The sequence below is a fragment of the Megascapheus bottae genome, chromosome 13 (genome assembly GCF_031878675.1).
Source record: "Megascapheus bottae isolate mThoBot1 chromosome 13, mThoBot2.hap1, whole genome shotgun sequence".
NCBI classification, from domain to species: domain Eukaryota; kingdom Metazoa; phylum Chordata; class Mammalia; order Rodentia; family Geomyidae; genus Megascapheus; species Megascapheus bottae.
Genome location: NC_143521.1, coordinates 56,417,713 through 56,435,361, shown reverse-complemented (window position 1 = coordinate 56,435,361; position 17,649 = coordinate 56,417,713). Strand labels below are relative to the sequence as shown.

General features: G+C 44.1%; 1 protein-coding gene and 1 pseudogene across 1 annotated transcript; both read right to left on the bottom strand.

Moving 5' to 3' along the window:
* Window positions 1-13,681: 13,681 nt before the first annotated feature.
* On the bottom strand, window positions 13,682-15,804 carry LOC150055975 (smad nuclear interacting protein 1 pseudogene; annotated as a pseudogene).
* Window positions 14,785-15,501, bottom strand: LOC150055976 (mediator of RNA polymerase II transcription subunit 7-like; the record flags this gene model as incomplete). Its single annotated transcript, XM_090343965.1, has 1 exon — window positions 14,785-15,501. A coding segment is annotated over one exon (717 nt), but the record flags the coding sequence as incomplete, so codon positions are not given.
* Window positions 15,805-17,649: the final 1,845 nt, after the last annotated feature.

Here is a 17,649-nt window from a genome sequence, read left to right as displayed (position 1 = left end):
TTCAAGTCTTCAAAAATGGAGCTTCCAGGCTGGGAGTTTGGCCTAGTGGTAGAGTGCTTGCCTAGCATGCACAAAGACCTGAGTTCGATTCCTTGGTACCACATATATAGAAAAAAGCCAGACGTGGTGCCCAGGTTCAATTGGTAGAGCTCTAACCTTGAGAAAGTCCAAGGACAGTGCTCAGCCCTGAGCTCAAGCCCAGGACTGGCCAAAAAAAAAAATGGAGCTTCCTCTTCCCGAAGCACATAGGGTCCTCAGACTTTGGATGTTAAGAGATAAGAGTCTTGTGGACTTTCTTGCCTGGCTTTGTGCTGCATTCCTCAGTTCTGCAACTACTAAGATTCTAGGTTCAAGCCAGCAATATCCAAACACATGGATTGTTTTTGTTTGTTTTTCAATTATATATTTATGTCTCTAGTGGCAGTCCTGAAGTTTGAACCTTGAGTCCATGCTCTCTTGGCTCATTCCCTACAGGCAGGGGTTTTACCCATTTAGGCCACAGCCCTGCTTCTGATGGTCTTGTGGTTAATTGGAGATCGGGAGCCGCATGGCCTTTTCCTGTTTAGGATTCCTTTGAACTGGGATTCTCCCAACTCTGAGTACCTAGGATCCCAGGCATGATCCCTTGGTGCCTGACTTACTTCATAGTTGGAACCCAATACTTGAGTGGACATTACCATCAAAGCCTATTTCAAAGCAAATGACACATAACCTTTTCAGTTTCCCTGCATAAAAGTACTTTATTTCCTGTTAGTGTTCATCCACAACTCTGACATTTCAACTTCTCTCTCAGAAGGGGTGGTAGTCTGACTCAATGGGGATGGGCATTGAAGGCCTAACCATGATACCTCAGCCAGGAAAACTACAGGGCCACCAAGAGAGGCTGAGAATCTCCAGGAAACTTATGGGGCCGCTGAAGGGGGTTCTGAGGTGCTTCTCATTTTGTCATCTCTGAAGTGGAAATACAAGTGGCCTATAGACACATGAAGAAATGCTCCACGTCTATAGCCATAAAAGGAATGCAAATCAAAACAAGTTTGCGATTATACCTCACTCCAGTAAGAATGACCATTATCAAGAAATTGAATAATACAGGCTGGCCAGGATGTGGACAGGAGGGATAGATAATTCACTGTTGGTGGGAGTGTAAACTCATCCATCCACTATGGAAAGCAATATAATTCCTCAAGACTCAACATAGAGATCCCTTAGGACCCTGCAATCCCACACACTGGCATTTACCCAAACATCCAGAAACAAGACATACTAAAGCCAGTAGCACAAGGGTATCCATTGCAGCACTATTTACCATAGCAAAGATATGGAACAAACCCAGATGCTCCTCAGCTGATGATTGGATCAACAAGATGTAGTATTTATACACAATGAAATTCTATGCTGCCATCAGAAAGAACATCGCCCCATTTGTAAGGAAATGTAAAGGTGTTGGGGGCCGAGTAATGCCATGTCTAATAACTTTCTGCTGAGGCTTGTAGTAGAGATAAAACACGTGGATCTCTTTGTCCTGTCCATCTTGTATACTGATAGGCTCCCTCACCCAATATAAGGAGGGATTTAGGGAATAAAGGGAGAGAGAGATCTTCCTGCCTTGATGAAGCTGTGTGGCGTCTCTGTGCTCTGGGGTAAGAAGGCTGGGTGCAGGAGGACAGTGGGCCCCTTCCTCTCATAGCTTGGCCTGGTTAGGGTGTGTTTTTCCCCATCCCCCTACTAGTAGAGGGGGACCAGGGACAAAGGACCCCAACATACTGGCGCCCAATGAGGGGCATGAAAGGGGCACAAAAGAGGCATGAAAGGGCACGAGAGTGCTTAAAAAGAAAAACCAAAATTTTCTCCCAAAGCTAAGGCTACAGAAAAGACTGAAAAACCAGAGAAACCTGAAAAAACCCATAAAGAAGGCAACCCAAAAAGAAGCTGCAGCTAAAAAAAAAAATAAATGTTAACATTCCCAGATCACCTCCGAAGTGCAGGTCACTTCGGGCATGGTAGGGAGAAACCTAATGGAGGGTGAGGCAATAATGTGCCACAATGGGATCTACATAAATTAGATTTGGAGAAAGCGCTGAAACAGGGAGACCTCCCCCGAGGAACATTTCCTATGTGGCAACTTATTCGGGAATGATTACTTTCATCCAAAGAACCAGTTAAACTGGTGAAAAGAAGCACAAAGACGCTTGAAGGAATATTCGAGAGAGAATCGAGTAAGCAGGAGGATGAAGAATTAAGTGGTAGTGATTTAGAAAGCCTGTGCTCAGGTGCGGAATTACAAAATAAGGAGCTGCTGCCCATAGTTCAGCCATCTGCGCCTCCGTGGGAGGAGCCAACAGCCAGCCTCACCCGATCCATCTGTCCGCAAGTTAGCTAAAAGAGTAGAAGCGTTAGAAATGGGGGGTGGATGGGATTTTCCAGTGTTAGAGGCACAGCTCCAGTATGAAACAGGAACATATGCGCAGATTGCTACTGCAGCTACCAGAACATGGAAGACTTTACAAGGTTCTGATGATTTACAAGGTAATCTCTCAAACGTTCTTCAGGGACCTAACGAGTCTTATGCAGATTTCGTAGATAGACTCATTCAAACAGCCACTCGTGTCTTTGGCGACACTGACACTGCGATGCCATTAACACTTCAGCTGGCATTTGAAAATGCAAACAAATGGTGTCAAGCTGCCATAAGACCATGGAAAGGGAAAAAGGATTTATCAGTTTACATAAAAGTCTGCAGAGACATTAATGATGCAGTGGTCACAGGACAGGTGATTGCAGCAGCCATGAGGGGGTGTATCTCCCTTGGGCTCTGCAGAGGGAGCTAGACAAAGAATTGTTTTCACTGTGGCCAAATAGAGCTTCGGTGGTGAAGACAGAAAAGTCCCCAGTGCAAGAGATCTGTTCAAAGTGTAGAAGGGGTAAACATTGGGCAAATAAGTGTAGACCTGTCACTGATATTGATGAGAACCTGGTAAATAGGCCCGAGTCAAAAAACGGAAGGTGGGGCCCTTTGCCTCGGGCCCGCAAATGTACGGGGCTATGGAGATGCCAGTACGCCATACTCCAGGCATAATCCAGACCATTCCTCATCACATTCCTTTCTTTCCATTGACTCCCTCATCCGAGGAACCTCAGGCAGCGCAGTATTGGACCTCTTCCACCTCCCGACTTGTATTAACACCTGAGATGGAGTTCAATTAATTCCTTCAGGGGTGTCAGGACCTCTCCCTCCAAATTCAGTAGGCTTACTTCTTGGATGTAGTTCGCCGATTCTTTCTGGCCTTCATATCTTTCCAGGGGTTATAGAGTTCTCCCTGTGGTATCTCAGTCATCAGTCCAGGAGATAGAATAGCCCAATTAATCTTATTCCCAGGTATGCATATGCCTCAAAACAGAGAATCCAAGGGGTCTGGTTCAACTGGGAAAGAACAAATGGTTTGTTGGGCGCAGGATTGTTCAAAAAGGCCTCTGCTCAAATTACTTGTGCAAGGAATGACCATTGAAGGTCTCCTTAATACTGGGGCAGACATATCCATTATCAATGCTCAACATTGCCTAAGCAATGGCCTCTTCAGAAGGCTGATTGTGAAAATCGTAACCCTCTCAACGTGCAAAGTCCTGATCAGAGTGCTCAAGTTTTATCCTGGCAGGATGAGGAGGGACATAAAGGCACTTTCCAGCCTTATGTGTTGGCACCAATGCCTATCACGTTATAGGGCAGAGATATATTACAGCAAATGGGAGTGCATCTTACCACAGAACCTGTCAAGGAAGACAAAGAATCCTGGATGGTAAAACCTGAATCAGGATATTACCCAGGTAAGAGGGCTTGTACAATGATGCATAAACAGGGTTACCTGGAAGGGAAAGGTCTGGGAAAACATCTTCAAGGAAATCCTCAGCCTCTGTTTGTAACCCAACAACAACAAAAAAAAGACCGCTGTGGAGTTAGTTATCCTTTTTATTAAGGGTCACTGTGAAATCACCATTAAAAATAACATGAAAATCTGATAATCCTATTTGGGTCCCTCAGTGGTCCTTGTCAAAGAAAAAACTCCAAGCGGCCCAAAAGTTAGTACAAGAACAATTGCAAGCTGGCCACATTGAGCCTTCTACTTCTCCTTGGAATTCCCCTATTTTTGTAATAGAAAAGAAATCTGGAAAATAGCGACTTCTTCATGATTTGAGGGTTATTAATGATTCTATGCAACTTATGGTTCCACGCAACCTGGCCTCCCTAATCCTGTAGCTATTCCAAAGGGATATCAAATTATTACTATTGTTTTTTTTCTATTCCATTACATCCTAAGGATGTTCCAAGGTTTGCTTTTTCAGTACCCTCTATAAATAATGAAAGTCCTTGTCAAAGATTTCAATGGAGGGGCCGGGAGTTTGGCCTAGTGGTAGAGTGCTTGCCTAGCATGCATGAAGACCCGGGTTCAATTCCTCGGTACCACATACATAGCAAAAAGCCAGAAGTGGTGCTGTGGCTCAAGTGGTAGAGCCTTAGCCTTGAGAAAATCCAGGGACAGTGCTCAGGCTCTGAGGCCAAGCTCAGGACTGGCAAAAAAAAAAAGTTAGTACTTTCCATTGGAATTTTTTTTTCTATCTACCTCAGGGTACGGCTAACAGCCCTACAATCTGTCAGGTGTATATTGATGCTTATTAGCACACCCTAATTTAAATTTACTTTAACATATCCCACATTAAGCCAAAATTTTGTAAAAGAGTCCTGGACACCATATAACTGAGGAAAAGGTACAATTAGGTTCTTCTATTTTGTATTTGGGATATACCTATTCTGGATTCATATTTGCTTCCTCTCATACTGGAGAAAAAGATTAAGGATGTCATATCTCATGTGCTACATGCACGTGCATCCATGGAGATGCCTAAAAGTATAAAAACAGATAATGGTCCAGAATAGACATCGACTTCCTTTGCTCAGTTTTGTACAACTCTAAATATTGTTCATAAAACAGGTATTCCTTATAATTCTCAAGGACAAGGGATAGTAGAGTGTGCACATCAGACATTAAAATTATTAATTTTAAAACAGAAAGGGGGAGATTGGAAGACTCCTAAGGATAGACTTGCTACAGCTCTTTTTTCTTTAAACTTTAACTCTTGATGCTGAAGGACGTTCTGCAGGACATAGACATTTTAATCCTTCTACAAGTCATAAACCTTTAGTGTTGTAGAAAGATATTCTCTCTGGAAACTGGAAAGGACCAGACCCTGTCCTCATGTTGGGGCAAGGAAGTGTTCGTGTTTTTCCACAGGATGCTGACAGTCCCATTTGGGTGCCGGAGAGACTGATAGGTCAGACGGTGGAGACTGCTCGGAAGCACGTCGGTCAAGATGAAGACTCTTCTATGAGTGTGGTTCCCCACGTGAATCCACGCGGCAGTGGTGACCCTGTCAACGTCACTGAGGACCATGCTGCTGGGACCTGAACAGTCTTGGCCACTTCCTCTCACCAATACTTCAATATTTCTAATTCTTCTATTGCTTGGCTATGATACAGTTTGCTTATGTGATAGTCTTTGTTTTTCTATTGGTTTCAATCTCTTAATTATTAATGCTTCCCTGTTTTCTCTGGCTATTGTAGTCAGAGCCCCTCAGTATATACCAGTGCCTGTACAGGTGAAGGAGAATGCTTTCCCACTCATCAGTAAAAGACTTTGGTATTTTCCTGACCATGGTGGTCGCTATTGCCCCATCTGCAGATGCTGTTACTGCTGTGAGGATTGCCCTTGCCACTGCAGTTTCTACAGAGAATGAATACTGCGTCGTAGATCTCAGAAGCCATTGATCAGCATGTGAGGACTGGAATTGTTATGCTTGATCAATGAATTGATTTATTTTGAGAACAATTGAATATTCTGGAGCAGGTGATGAGCACCTTTTGTGTAGCTGCTTGTTCCAGATTTTGCTTTATGGAACTGCCATATAACATTTTCAGTTGAGCGATTAATCTAATGTTTAGTTTGACAACTTGATGATTTCTCTATGTACACAAATAATTATTGTTAATCAGATACATGTATCTTTGCTAGAGACTATTTTAGGACTTGATCAAAGATGGGCAGGATTGATCAGTTTGGATTTGTTTTTATGGGCTATAATTGTAATATCGCTTGCCTAAAATAATGCAAAGTCAATGCAGAAAGTGAATGCTAATGCGACAGGTGTTTGCTCCCATGGAAATAGATGCATCCCCTCAAGTCTGTTTTGCTTAAATAGACGGCTGGTAGTCAAAGACAGGAAAGTCCCAGCTATTAGCCTATTGACCTAAGACAGGAGCCAAGTAAAAAGGACTTGGTGATCCCATGACAGGTAAGAAGACTAATGAGCTTGGAGACACCTAAGGCAGACACAGCGAATCTAATATGGTGGTAGCCCCACATATCCTAAGTTTTGTCTTTTTTAAGATAAAAACGGGGAGATGTTGGGGGTTGAGTAACGCCATGTCTAATAACTTTCTGCTGAGGCATGTAGTAGAGATAAAACACGTGGATCTCTTTGTCCTGTCCATCTTGTATACTGATAGGCTCCCTCACCCAATATAAGGAGGAGGGATTTAGGGAATAAAGGGAGGGAGATCTTCCTGCCTTGATGAAGCTGTGTGGCGTCTCTGTTTGTGCTCTGGGGTAAGAAGGCCGGGTGCGGGAGGACAGTGGGCCCCTTCCTCTCGTGGCTTGGCCTGGTTGGGGTGTGTTTTTCCCCATCCCCCTACTAGTAGAGGGGGGCCAGGGACAAAAGACCCTGACAGAAAGGCTTGGAAAAAATACTAATTGAAGTAAGCCAGACCCAAAGGAACGTAGGCTCAATGGTTCCCCTCATTTGTAATAATTAGTACAAACATTGGACTTTCCTAGCAGAGGATTACAATACCTCAAAACCTGGATACAAAAGGCCATATAGGATGAGATTTAACTAAAGGACTTCCAGGATATGGAAACAAGATCTATATAAGATTGTTCTTAATGTACTGTGTTCACATATCTTATGTTGTCCCTTGGTTATTCTCATATTGTTACAATATCTTTTTATCTGGTATGTTGTATATACATTTATTTATTTCCCCCTTCCCTTTTTTATTTCAAAGTGAGGAGGTGGAAGAGGGAAATGGGACAAAAACATGAGTATGGAGGGCCTGGACAAACAGGTAAGTGGCTTTGGAAATATACTTCAGGGAATAACCTCAGAACTTCCCAAATATCCAGAAGGGCAGGCACATCCAGATACAAGAAGCTTTTAGAACCCCAAACAGACCTGACCAGGAAAGGACATCCCACCACATTATAATCTCTGCAGGATCAATAGAGACCAAGGATAGGATCCTAAAAGCAACCCGGGAGGAGAGAACAATCGCCTACAGAGGAAAGCCAAGCAATCAAAATAACCACAGATTTCTCAGCAGAGACCATGCAAACAAGAAGAGCTTATAAGGATGTAACTCATATCCTACAGACAAATCACTACCAACTAAGAATACTATACCCAGCTATGCTCTCATTCATAACTGAGGGAACAATACAAACCTTCCACTCCAAACAAAACTTGCAACAATACGTAGCAACCAAGCAAGCATTACAGCATTAATGACTGTAAGAGCCAATAAACCACAGGTCCTAAAGAAATTTTTAAAAATGGCAGGAACTAGTAAATATTTTTCAATCCTAACCCTCAACATCAATGAATTCAACTCTCCACTTAAACGGCATAGACTCTCTACTTGGATCAAAAAGTGAGATCCATCATTTTGCTATCTTCAAAAGACACATCTTGCCTCAAAAACATATTTTGAGAGTGACAGGCTGGAATGAAATCTATCAAGCTAACAGCCCTTATAAACAGGCTGGAGTTGCCATCCTTATATCAGATAAAATAGACTTCAAACTAAAATTACTGAGAAGAGACAAAGAAGGTTACTACATACTAAGTGGATCTCTCTTTTAGGAGAACATAAGCATCCTAAATATCTACACAACCAATGCCAGAGCACTCAACTTTACCAAGCGAACTTTACTTGCACTAAAATCACACCTAGATCCAAACACAGTGATTGTCGGTGAACTTAACACACCACTCTCATCTATGGATAGATCAACCAGGCAAAAACTCAGAGAAACCTCAGAATTTAACAATTATATAGACCCACTAGATTTAACAGACATCTGCAGGTTATTCCACCAGATACACCAGAATGTTATTTTCAGCATGACTTGGAACATTTTCTAAAAAAGTCTACATTTTAGGGCATAAAGCAAACCTGTGTGGATTCAGAAACACAAACTATTCCCTACATTCTCTCAGACCACAAGGGCATCAAATTGGAACTGAACACCAACTCCTCAAAGGAAAACCCTGTAATTCATGGAGATGGAACAACACATTGTTGAATCATCAGTGGGTCATGGAGGGGATCAGAACAGAAGTTCAACAGTTTATGGAATTTAACGAAAAAGAGCACAAAATACCAGCTCTTTGGGGACACAGCAAAGGCAGTACTCAGAGAAAAATTTATAGCTCTGAGTGTCTTCAACAAATTGGAAACAACACAAACCAATTTAATGATGTACCTTAAGCTCTTGGAAAAAGGGCAACTAACCAATCCCAATTCCAGTAGAAGGAAGAAAATTATTAAAATCAAAGTAGAATTAAACGGAGACTAAAAAGACCATAGACAAATGAACAAAACAAGGAGTTGGTTCTTTGAAAAAATTAACAAAGTTGACAGACCCTTAGAAAATCTTAACAAAAAAAGGGAGTGCACCCAGATAAACAAAATCATGGACAAGAATGGAAATGTCATGACAGAAATTACCAAGATCCAGAGCATCATAAGGGAATACTTTCCAAACTTTTACACCAACAAATTTGAGGATCTAGAAGAGATGGATGAATTTCTAGCCACTATTAACATACCCAAACTGAACCAAGAAGACCCCATCCAGCTAAACAAGCCTATTTCAAGTACTCAAATAGAAATGGCAGTAAGAGATCTCCCATCCAAGAAAAGCCCAGGGCCAGATGGATTCACAGCAGCTGAAGTATATATGTCCTATAAAAGCAGAGCTCACACCAATACTCAGGCTCTTCAATGAAATTGAAATGGAAGACTCTTTGCCAAACTCATGCTACAAAGCCAGCATAACCATCATCCTAAAACCAGACAGGGACTGAAAGAACTATAGACCCATTTCTTTGAATCTTGATGCAAAACATCTCAAAAGTCTAACCAATCGTCTTCAGCAACTCATTAAAAAAATTACATACTGCGATCAAACAGGATTCATCACAGGGATGCAAAGTTGGTTCAATACAGCCAAATCAACATAATTCATCACATCAACAGGAGCAAGGACAAGAATCACATGATTGTCTCCACAGATGCAGAAAAGGCATTTGACAAGTTACAACACCCCTTTATGCTCAAAGCTCTAGAGAAACTAGGAATCCATGGAACATTCCTCAGTACAATAAAGGCTGTATATCCTAGTTATCTGATATATTGTATAAATGCGTATTTGGTTATTTGAAGTCAGATAGGGAAGGGAGGAAATCAAGATGAGGGGTGGGGGGGGAGGGAAATGGGGATCAAGACATGAAAAAGCGTATCAATGTTTGTGAAGTAATGCACCTATCTGCAGAATATAATGTAACACTTCTATTAATTACAATAAAAATATAAAAAATAAAGGCTGTGTAAGAGAAACCCACAGCTAGCATTATACCTAATGGCAAAAAGCTAAAGCCATTTCCTCTAAAATCAGGAATGAGACAAGGATGCCCTTTCTCTCCACTTCTCTTTAACACAGTATTAGAATTCCTAGCCAGAGCAATAAGGCAAGAAGCAAGCATAAAAGAGATCCAAATAGGGAAAGGGGAAGTGAAAATTTCCCTCTTTGCAGATGACATGCTCTTGAATTGAAAGATCTACAGAGTCCACTCCCAAATTGCTTGAGCTGGTCTGAAATTTCACGAAGGTAGCAAGGTATAAAATTAACTGCCTTACTGTATACAAACAACATGAGGAGCCAAGAAGCAATCGGGAAAGCAACTCCTTTTGCAATAGCCTCAAAAAAAAGTAAAGTACTTAAGACTTAACTAAGAATGTAAAAGACATAACTTTAAAAATTCGAAAAAAGGAAATTAAAGCAGAACTGCAGAAATGGAAAAACCTCCCATGCTCTTGGAAAAATTCACATCGTGAAAATGGCAATCTTGCCAATGGCTATCTGCAAATTCAATGCAATACCCATCAAGATCCCAATGTCATTATTTAAAGAAATAGAAAAGGCAATCCAAAAGTTCATATGGAATAATAAAAGACCCTGTACAGCAAAAACATTTCTTAGCAAAAAAAAAACAGCCCAGGAATAATTTCAATACAAAACTTTAGACTCTATCACAAAGCTATAGTAAATAAAGCAGCCTGGTACCAGCACAAGAACAGGCCAGAGTAACAATGGAATAAAACTGAAGACCCAGAAATCAACCCACACATCTATGGCCACCTGATCTTTGATAAGGGAGCCAGAAAAATAGAATGGAAGAAAGACAGCCTCTTCAACAAGTGGTGCTGGCAGAGCTGGTTAAGCACCTGCAGAAAGCTAAAGTATCCTTCTATGTAACCCTGTACCAAGATTAATGGGAAATGGATCAAAGACCTCAAGGTAAAAACAGGTACACTAAAAACTTTACAAGTAGATACACTAGGGCTCCTTGGCACAGGTGGAAACTTTCTAAATAAAAACCCAGAAACACAACAGATTAAAGAAAATTTGAACAAATGGGGCTGCATTAAAATGATGAGCTTCTGTATGGCAAAGGACATAGCTAGCAAGTTAAACAGAAGGCCCACTGTGGGATAGAAGTTCTTCACTAACCACACAACAGACCAATGCCTCATATCTAAAATATACCTACAGATCAAAAAAATCCTTTTCATGTGAGATAGATGAGTATAAATTGCCTCTGAACAGAGGCAAGAAAGCAGGGCCTCAGAATCAACCACAGTCATGGTTCCAGGTTAGATTTGCCTGCTCCTCATCACGGTCTCTGAGAAGATGCAGAGCAGGGACTCATCCCAGGAAATGGGGGTTTCTGCAACAACTGCCTCTAATCAAAGGCTGGACCAAAGGGCCTTTGCCTTGACCACCCCTTCTGTTCCTGGGCAGATGTCCCTGCTCCTCACCACTGTCTCTGAGAAGAGGCTGCAACCCACCGCCTCTTCTCCTGGGAGGTCTCGCTGCTCCTTCCAGCTGCTCTGTAAAAAGGCTAGAAGGCCCGGGCCTCCGCCTTGAACACCCCTTCTGTTCCTGGGCTGATTTCCCTGCTCCTCACCACTGCCTCTGACAAGAGGCTGGAAGCCCCTCTATTCCCTGGGAGGTCTTGCTGCTCCTCCACCACTGCCTCTGAGAGAGGCTGGAACAAGCAGGCCTCAGCCTTGACCAAGCCCTCTGTTGCTGGTGCAATTTCCCTGCTCCTCACCACTGCCTCTGACAAGAGCCTCGAAAGCCCTCTTTTCCTGGCAGGTAGAACGACTTTCAAAATGCCTCCGAGCAAAGTCTGGAACCCCCGGGCCTCAGCCTCGACCACACACTCTGTTTCTGCTCTGATTTCTCCCCTTCACCACTGACTCTGAGAAGATGCAGGAAGCCCCTCTTCCTGGGAGGTCTCGCTGCTCCTGAACCACTGCCTCTGAGCAAAGGCTGGAAGCCAAGGGCTTCAGCCTTAACCACCCTCCCTTTTTCTGTCAGGATTTCCCTGCTCCTCACCAGTGCCTCTGACAAGATCTTGGAAAGCCCTCTTTTCCTTGGAAATCTCTCTGCACCTCTGTAATTGCTTCTGAGCAATGGCTGGAACCCCCATCCTCAGCCTTGAACCCCTCCTCTGTCCTTGGGAGGATTTCCCTCTCCTCTCCATTGCTTCTAAGAAGAGTTCATCTTAGATCGGAAGCCTGCTTGCCTTTTCTGCCCAGGATGCCTTTGTATTGGGATCCTGTGACTCCCAAGTCCTGAGTTCCTAGGATCCAGGGCATGATCCCTTGGTGCCTTACTCACCTGAAAGTTTAAACCCCAAACTTCAACGGATCTCTTCCTGCTTCTTTGTGGGCACTTGAGTTGTTCCAATTTCTCCAGATGAAGCTTCCATGATTCTGGTAGGATGCCAATGTTTCCCCCTGGTTTAAGGAACTGAGGTGAATCTGATGGAACCCTGCTCCACTCGTTACAGCAGCATCTTTTCCTGGGAAGTCTCCTCACTCCTTTAAATTACCTCTGAGCAAAATCTGGAATCCCCTGTCCACCTTTGACATTCAAAGGATAAACATATAATCTCTACTCTCCTTTCTGAGGCCTCTGTCGTCAGATCTGGATCTGCTCTGCTGCACACAACCTTCTTAGAAACGGAAGTCCAGACCCTGCTGTTGTCTAATATCTCCAGGTCCTAATGAGCCTTCCCCTCAGCTTCCACTTCCTTTTCCCCTTTTGCAAGGACGTGCTTCATCAGAAGCCCTCAGGCACAGCAAATGGCTCCTTCAAGTGGTTAATCTGGCTACTAAAGAGGTGGCATTCTCTGCTTCCCCATATCTTGAAACTTCTACCCAAAGTCTGAGATTCCCTTATCTACCATTTCTTCCTCCTCCCACCAACAAACAATGAAATATCTAAAGTGGAACTGAGGCTCACTTGGTATACTGCAACCTTTATACATAAAAGCTTAGGGCCCTGGACTAAAGTTGCCTTTCAGAGTCGTTGTACTACTTTATGTTCCCACCAGCAGCGCAGTAAGGATCCTCTTTCTCCACATCCTGAACCAGCATTTGTTGTTGCCTCAGTTCTGAATGTTGGCCATTTTCATTACGGTAAGGCAATGTCTTATGGTTGTTTTTATTTCCATTTCCTTTATGACCATAGAGAAAGAGGTAAAAATGCAAAGAAATGTGTGAGAAATGCTCATCTGATAAGTCTGTCTTTAGTTCCCTTACCCTAGTAGTGATTGGTTTGTTGGGTTTGGCATGGATTAGGTTTTTAAGTTCCCTGTAGATACTGAATTTTAAGCATTCATCTTCTGTTTTATTGGTGAATACCTTTTTGAAACAGAAGACTTTTAAAACTGGATTTTCACAGATGGTGAGAGCAACATTTGTCATGATAGCTTTGTCATTCTAGGGGAACATATCCTCAGGTACCCTCACATCAGGGCACAATAAGATTGTTATATGGGAATTTGATCCCAAAGTACAGAGAAGCCACATTTTAAGAGGTTGAATCAAGATACTTTATTAGAAAGTTTGTTATAAGAGTGATGTAGAGAGGCATTCCAGTCCCATAAGATTCAATTTCTTTTTGGACAATGTCACCCCTTCTCTCCCAGCTTTCCTCTGCCTGTAGGCAGAAGTTCTCCAAGCACCAACCAAAACCCCATGATTCTGATGTATTGAAATGGGCAAGAATGTTCTAAAACAAAGGCCACTGATACATGTGATGTCCCACAGAACTCATCAACAAAATCTATGTTCTTAACATATGCTGTTCAGCAACAGGAAAGACTTCAGTCGATAAGAGGTGTTACAGAAAGCCCCAGCATGCTCTTTGAAATCAATCCCAAGTCTGTGGAGAGGGGAGAGGGATCTCAATAGAAGGGCTTCCTTTTTGGATTGTTAGTTGGCAGACACTGCTTCCTCTTCCTACTGATCATCCTCTCCTGTCTAGTTCAGAGGTACTGGATGATCCATGGAGCAAGATCTACTCTGTTACTGAACCCAAACTTAAGCACATCCTCTGAGTTCATAGTATCTCTGTGGCTCATTGGGCTTGTTCAAGAAGGTTCCATTTAATGATCCAAAGTTCATGATGTAGAGCTTCACTGCCTGGCTGACCATACCATCAGCCTGGGTGTATGCCTTGAGCCCATATTGGAAAATGGAATACTGTGTAGAGCAAGAGGGATGATCCATGGGAATGGGCATGTCAGCTATGCCTCAAGTGATAAGGCACTTCCAGTCTGTGTGTTCGTTGACAAAGGGGGTAGAGTCACCAATGTTTTGGGGGAACCCATGCTTTGGGGGCCTCACTGTGTTTAATGACCACACTCTGGAAGGTGTTGGTGTTGAAAAGAAGTGCCCTAGAAATTTGTAAGCTTGGGTTTCTCTTCATCGGGCACTCCTGTGTGTTATTGTCCCTGGGGCAGGGACCATCTTCTGGGCCTCTTCAGCACTGCCACTCGCCTCCACCATCGGGTGGTGTTCCTGGCTTAGTCAAAAGCCTATTGTTCCTGCAGGAGCCTGCAGGTGCTGGACCTCCAGGTGCCCGCCCTGTGCATGCTCAGAGCTCCTCCTCTGGCCGGTAGGAGCTCCCCCCTGGACTGCATGGAGGGGATGGGCCTCTGTCCCTCTCTAGATCAGGCCAAAATTGGGCACCCTGTGTGGCTTCAGGGATGAGGCATTCGTGTTTCACCATCACACACTTCACCATGGTCAGCACAGGAGTCTTGGGGGGAAAAAAAAGCCCCAGAAGCAGATGTGGTGACCAACTCCAAAAATAGGACTCTCCCACACAACAGTAATTTTTGCTTTTTGAAGTGGCTACTTTGAAGATAGGTATGCTCTGTGAATCTATGGTGATTTATAATAAAATATAACCTATAGCATCTCATTACAAAATTAAAATATCCCTTTATACTTATAATTATCTATTATCTTATAATTGTCTGTTTCTTTATCTATTATTTTCTTAACATAAACTACTGCTGCTCCGGAGAGCTTCATGGTCTTCCGTTCATCTCATCGATCAGGGCACACAAGGCGGCATCTTTCTGTAGGATCTGGTCCCTTCTCCATCCAGAGCTCGCTCTCTGTTGCTCTTTCTGCCCAGTCCAGTTGTTGCTCTCCTCAGAACCCCTTGGTTCAGTTTGTACTGTCATTCCTGCTTCCAAATGGGGCAGATCACCAGGCAAGCAAGCCTGACTCATCTCAAGTTGTTCCAGCTGCTTTTGAAACCTCTCAGCCATTTCAAGCCATTGCCATTTCTGGCCCTCCACCATGACACTCAGATTCTCTTGTGCTTGGTGGGATCTGTATTCATTTATAAGTTGATGCATGGATTCAAAAAGCAGCTTCAGATCGTCAAGTTGCTCTTCTCTTTTTGTGCTCCCAGGGCTCCTTATCAAGATGTCTAGAAGATCCAAGAAATTAATAAGGATGGACCTACTGAGTTTTTTCAGTTCTTTCTTGTAATTGAACTTCCTAGGATGAAGCCATTGTATGCCCTGACTTCTTTCCAAAGGGGCGGTAAGATCACCACCGTGGAACTGGTCGCCAAACAGCATAAAGCTGTCTTTAATTGGAGGTGGAGGCTTAGGAGCTAAGCCTTTCTGAATATTTTCATCCATGTATTCCTTGATGTACTGCACTGGGGGAAGTGGAAACCTACTCAATTGTTGGGGTTCACCCAGTGTGGAAAAATCATCAGGCACTCCTGTGAGTGTGTCACTGTCCCCAGGTGGCGGCACCATCTCTTGAGCCTCTTCAGCCCTGTCACTCACCTCCTCCTCCTCCTCCTGCTCCACCTCATGGTGCTCCTGGCTGCTGGCTTGGTCAAAGTCCCACTGTTCCACAGGAGCCTGCAGGTGCTGTACCTCCAGGTGCCAGCCCTGTGCCAGGCCTCTGCTCAGAGCTCCTCCTCTGGCAGGTAGGGTCCTGGATCTCACCATGGTAGCTGTGCCCAGCTCTCCAGGATTGCTGCTCTGAGGAGTCCCATCCTCTCCCTGGCTGGTCCTCTGCATCCTGCTTTACTTGGACTGTCCAGGGGTGAAGACGCTGACTTCTCTCACTTCCAGATGACTGCTTCTGGAGAGGTTGTTTCTTTCTGCTGGGGGAGCAACTCGTTCCCTGTGCTTGGCTCCCACCTGGACTGCATGGAGAAGATGGGCCTCTGTCCCTCCCTAAGCAGGCCAAAATTGGGCATCCTGCATGGCTTCAGAGATAAGGCACTCCTGCTTCACCACCACACAGTTTACCCCAGGAGCTTTGGTCATTACATCCCGTCCTGGGGCCTCCTTCTGCCAACACCACCTTTCTCCTGGAGCCCTCACCAAGTGAATGAGGTCCAGACTGTACTCTACTCCTCTCCTTTATCTGCAGGACTAGATGAGCCCACCCCTCAACTTCCTCCTCCCCTTCCAAGCAGGTGTGCCCTCACAGAAGCCAGCAGGCATGGTGTGCGGCTGCTTCAAGCCTTTAATCCTGTCTTTTCTCCAGGTTGAGTTCTGATTAGCCTCCTGGGCTCACAATCTAGGGTCCAAAGACTGAGCAGCTGCTCTTCTTTGTCTGCAGCATCAGCTGAGCCCATCTCTGCACTTCTCTCAGAAGCCCTCAGGTCTGGGGCTGGGATGGCACACTTCTTTCATCTAGGCTCCACAGGAGGCTGAGTTCTGAGCAGCTACAGCAGGAAAACCTGACAGACTCTTACCAGGGGGAGTAAGGGGGGCCGCAGAAATGGAGCTGAGGCTCCAGTACTAGAGTGCTAGCCTTGAGCACAAATGCTATGGGCCCAGGCCCTGAGTACACGCCTTTAAGTCCCAGCATTGGCTCCAAAACCTTACCTTTTTCTTTTTAAAGCAAAATTTCAGTTTCATCCATGTAGACACATCTCACTGAAATCCTTGTTATCTTTTGATACATGTAATATCCAAGCCATGGAACCTGAACGCCCTGCAATCAGTGAACTAAGTCATTTTAATAGCAGCATGGTGGCTCCTCTTCACCGTCAGCCGGATAGCATCTCCAACCTTCAGTAGGGCTGAGCTTTTAAAGGTAAACACTACATGCAGGTGATCAAAACTACACAAGGTGGCCACCACTGTATGATGTCACCTTATGATACCCAGTCAATCACCAGGATGGGACCACTGCAGGTGGTCAAGTACTGGGGGCCAAGTAACGCCATGTCTAATAACTTTCTGCTGAGGCTTCTAGTAGGGATAATACAATTGGATCTCTTTGTCCTGTCCATCTTGTATACTGATAGGCTCCCTCACCCAATATAAGGAGGAGGGATTTAGGGAATAAAAAGAGATTTTCCTGCCTTGATGAAGCAGCGTGGCGTCTCTGTTCGTGCTCCGGGGTAAGAAGGCTGGGTGTGGGAGGTCAGTGGGCCCCTTCCTCTTGCAGCTTGGCCTGGTCAGAGTGTGTTTTTCGCCATCCCCCCTACTAGTAGAGAGGGACCAGGGATGAAGGACCCTGACATACTAGTGCCGAATGTGGGGCATGAAAATGGCATGAGACTGCTTAAAAAAGAAAAACCAAAAACTTCTCCCAAACCTAAGGAAAAGACTGAAAAACCAGAGAAACCTGAAAAAACCCATAAAGAAGGCAACCCAAAAAGAAGCTGCAGCTGTGTCAAAGCGGAGAGGCAAGCACAGCAGTAGCAGCTAGGTGTTTTAATAGATTGTAACAGATTATTCCCAGATCACCTCTAAAGTGCAGGTAACTTCGGGCATGGTAGGGAGGAACCTCGTGGGAGTCTCTGGCCAAAGCTGTATAAGAGCGAGGATATTTTACAATAGAACCGAATGGGTTCAGACTGGAATGACCGCGAATGTGTGTGTGAAAGGAGTTTTGATTTTTAA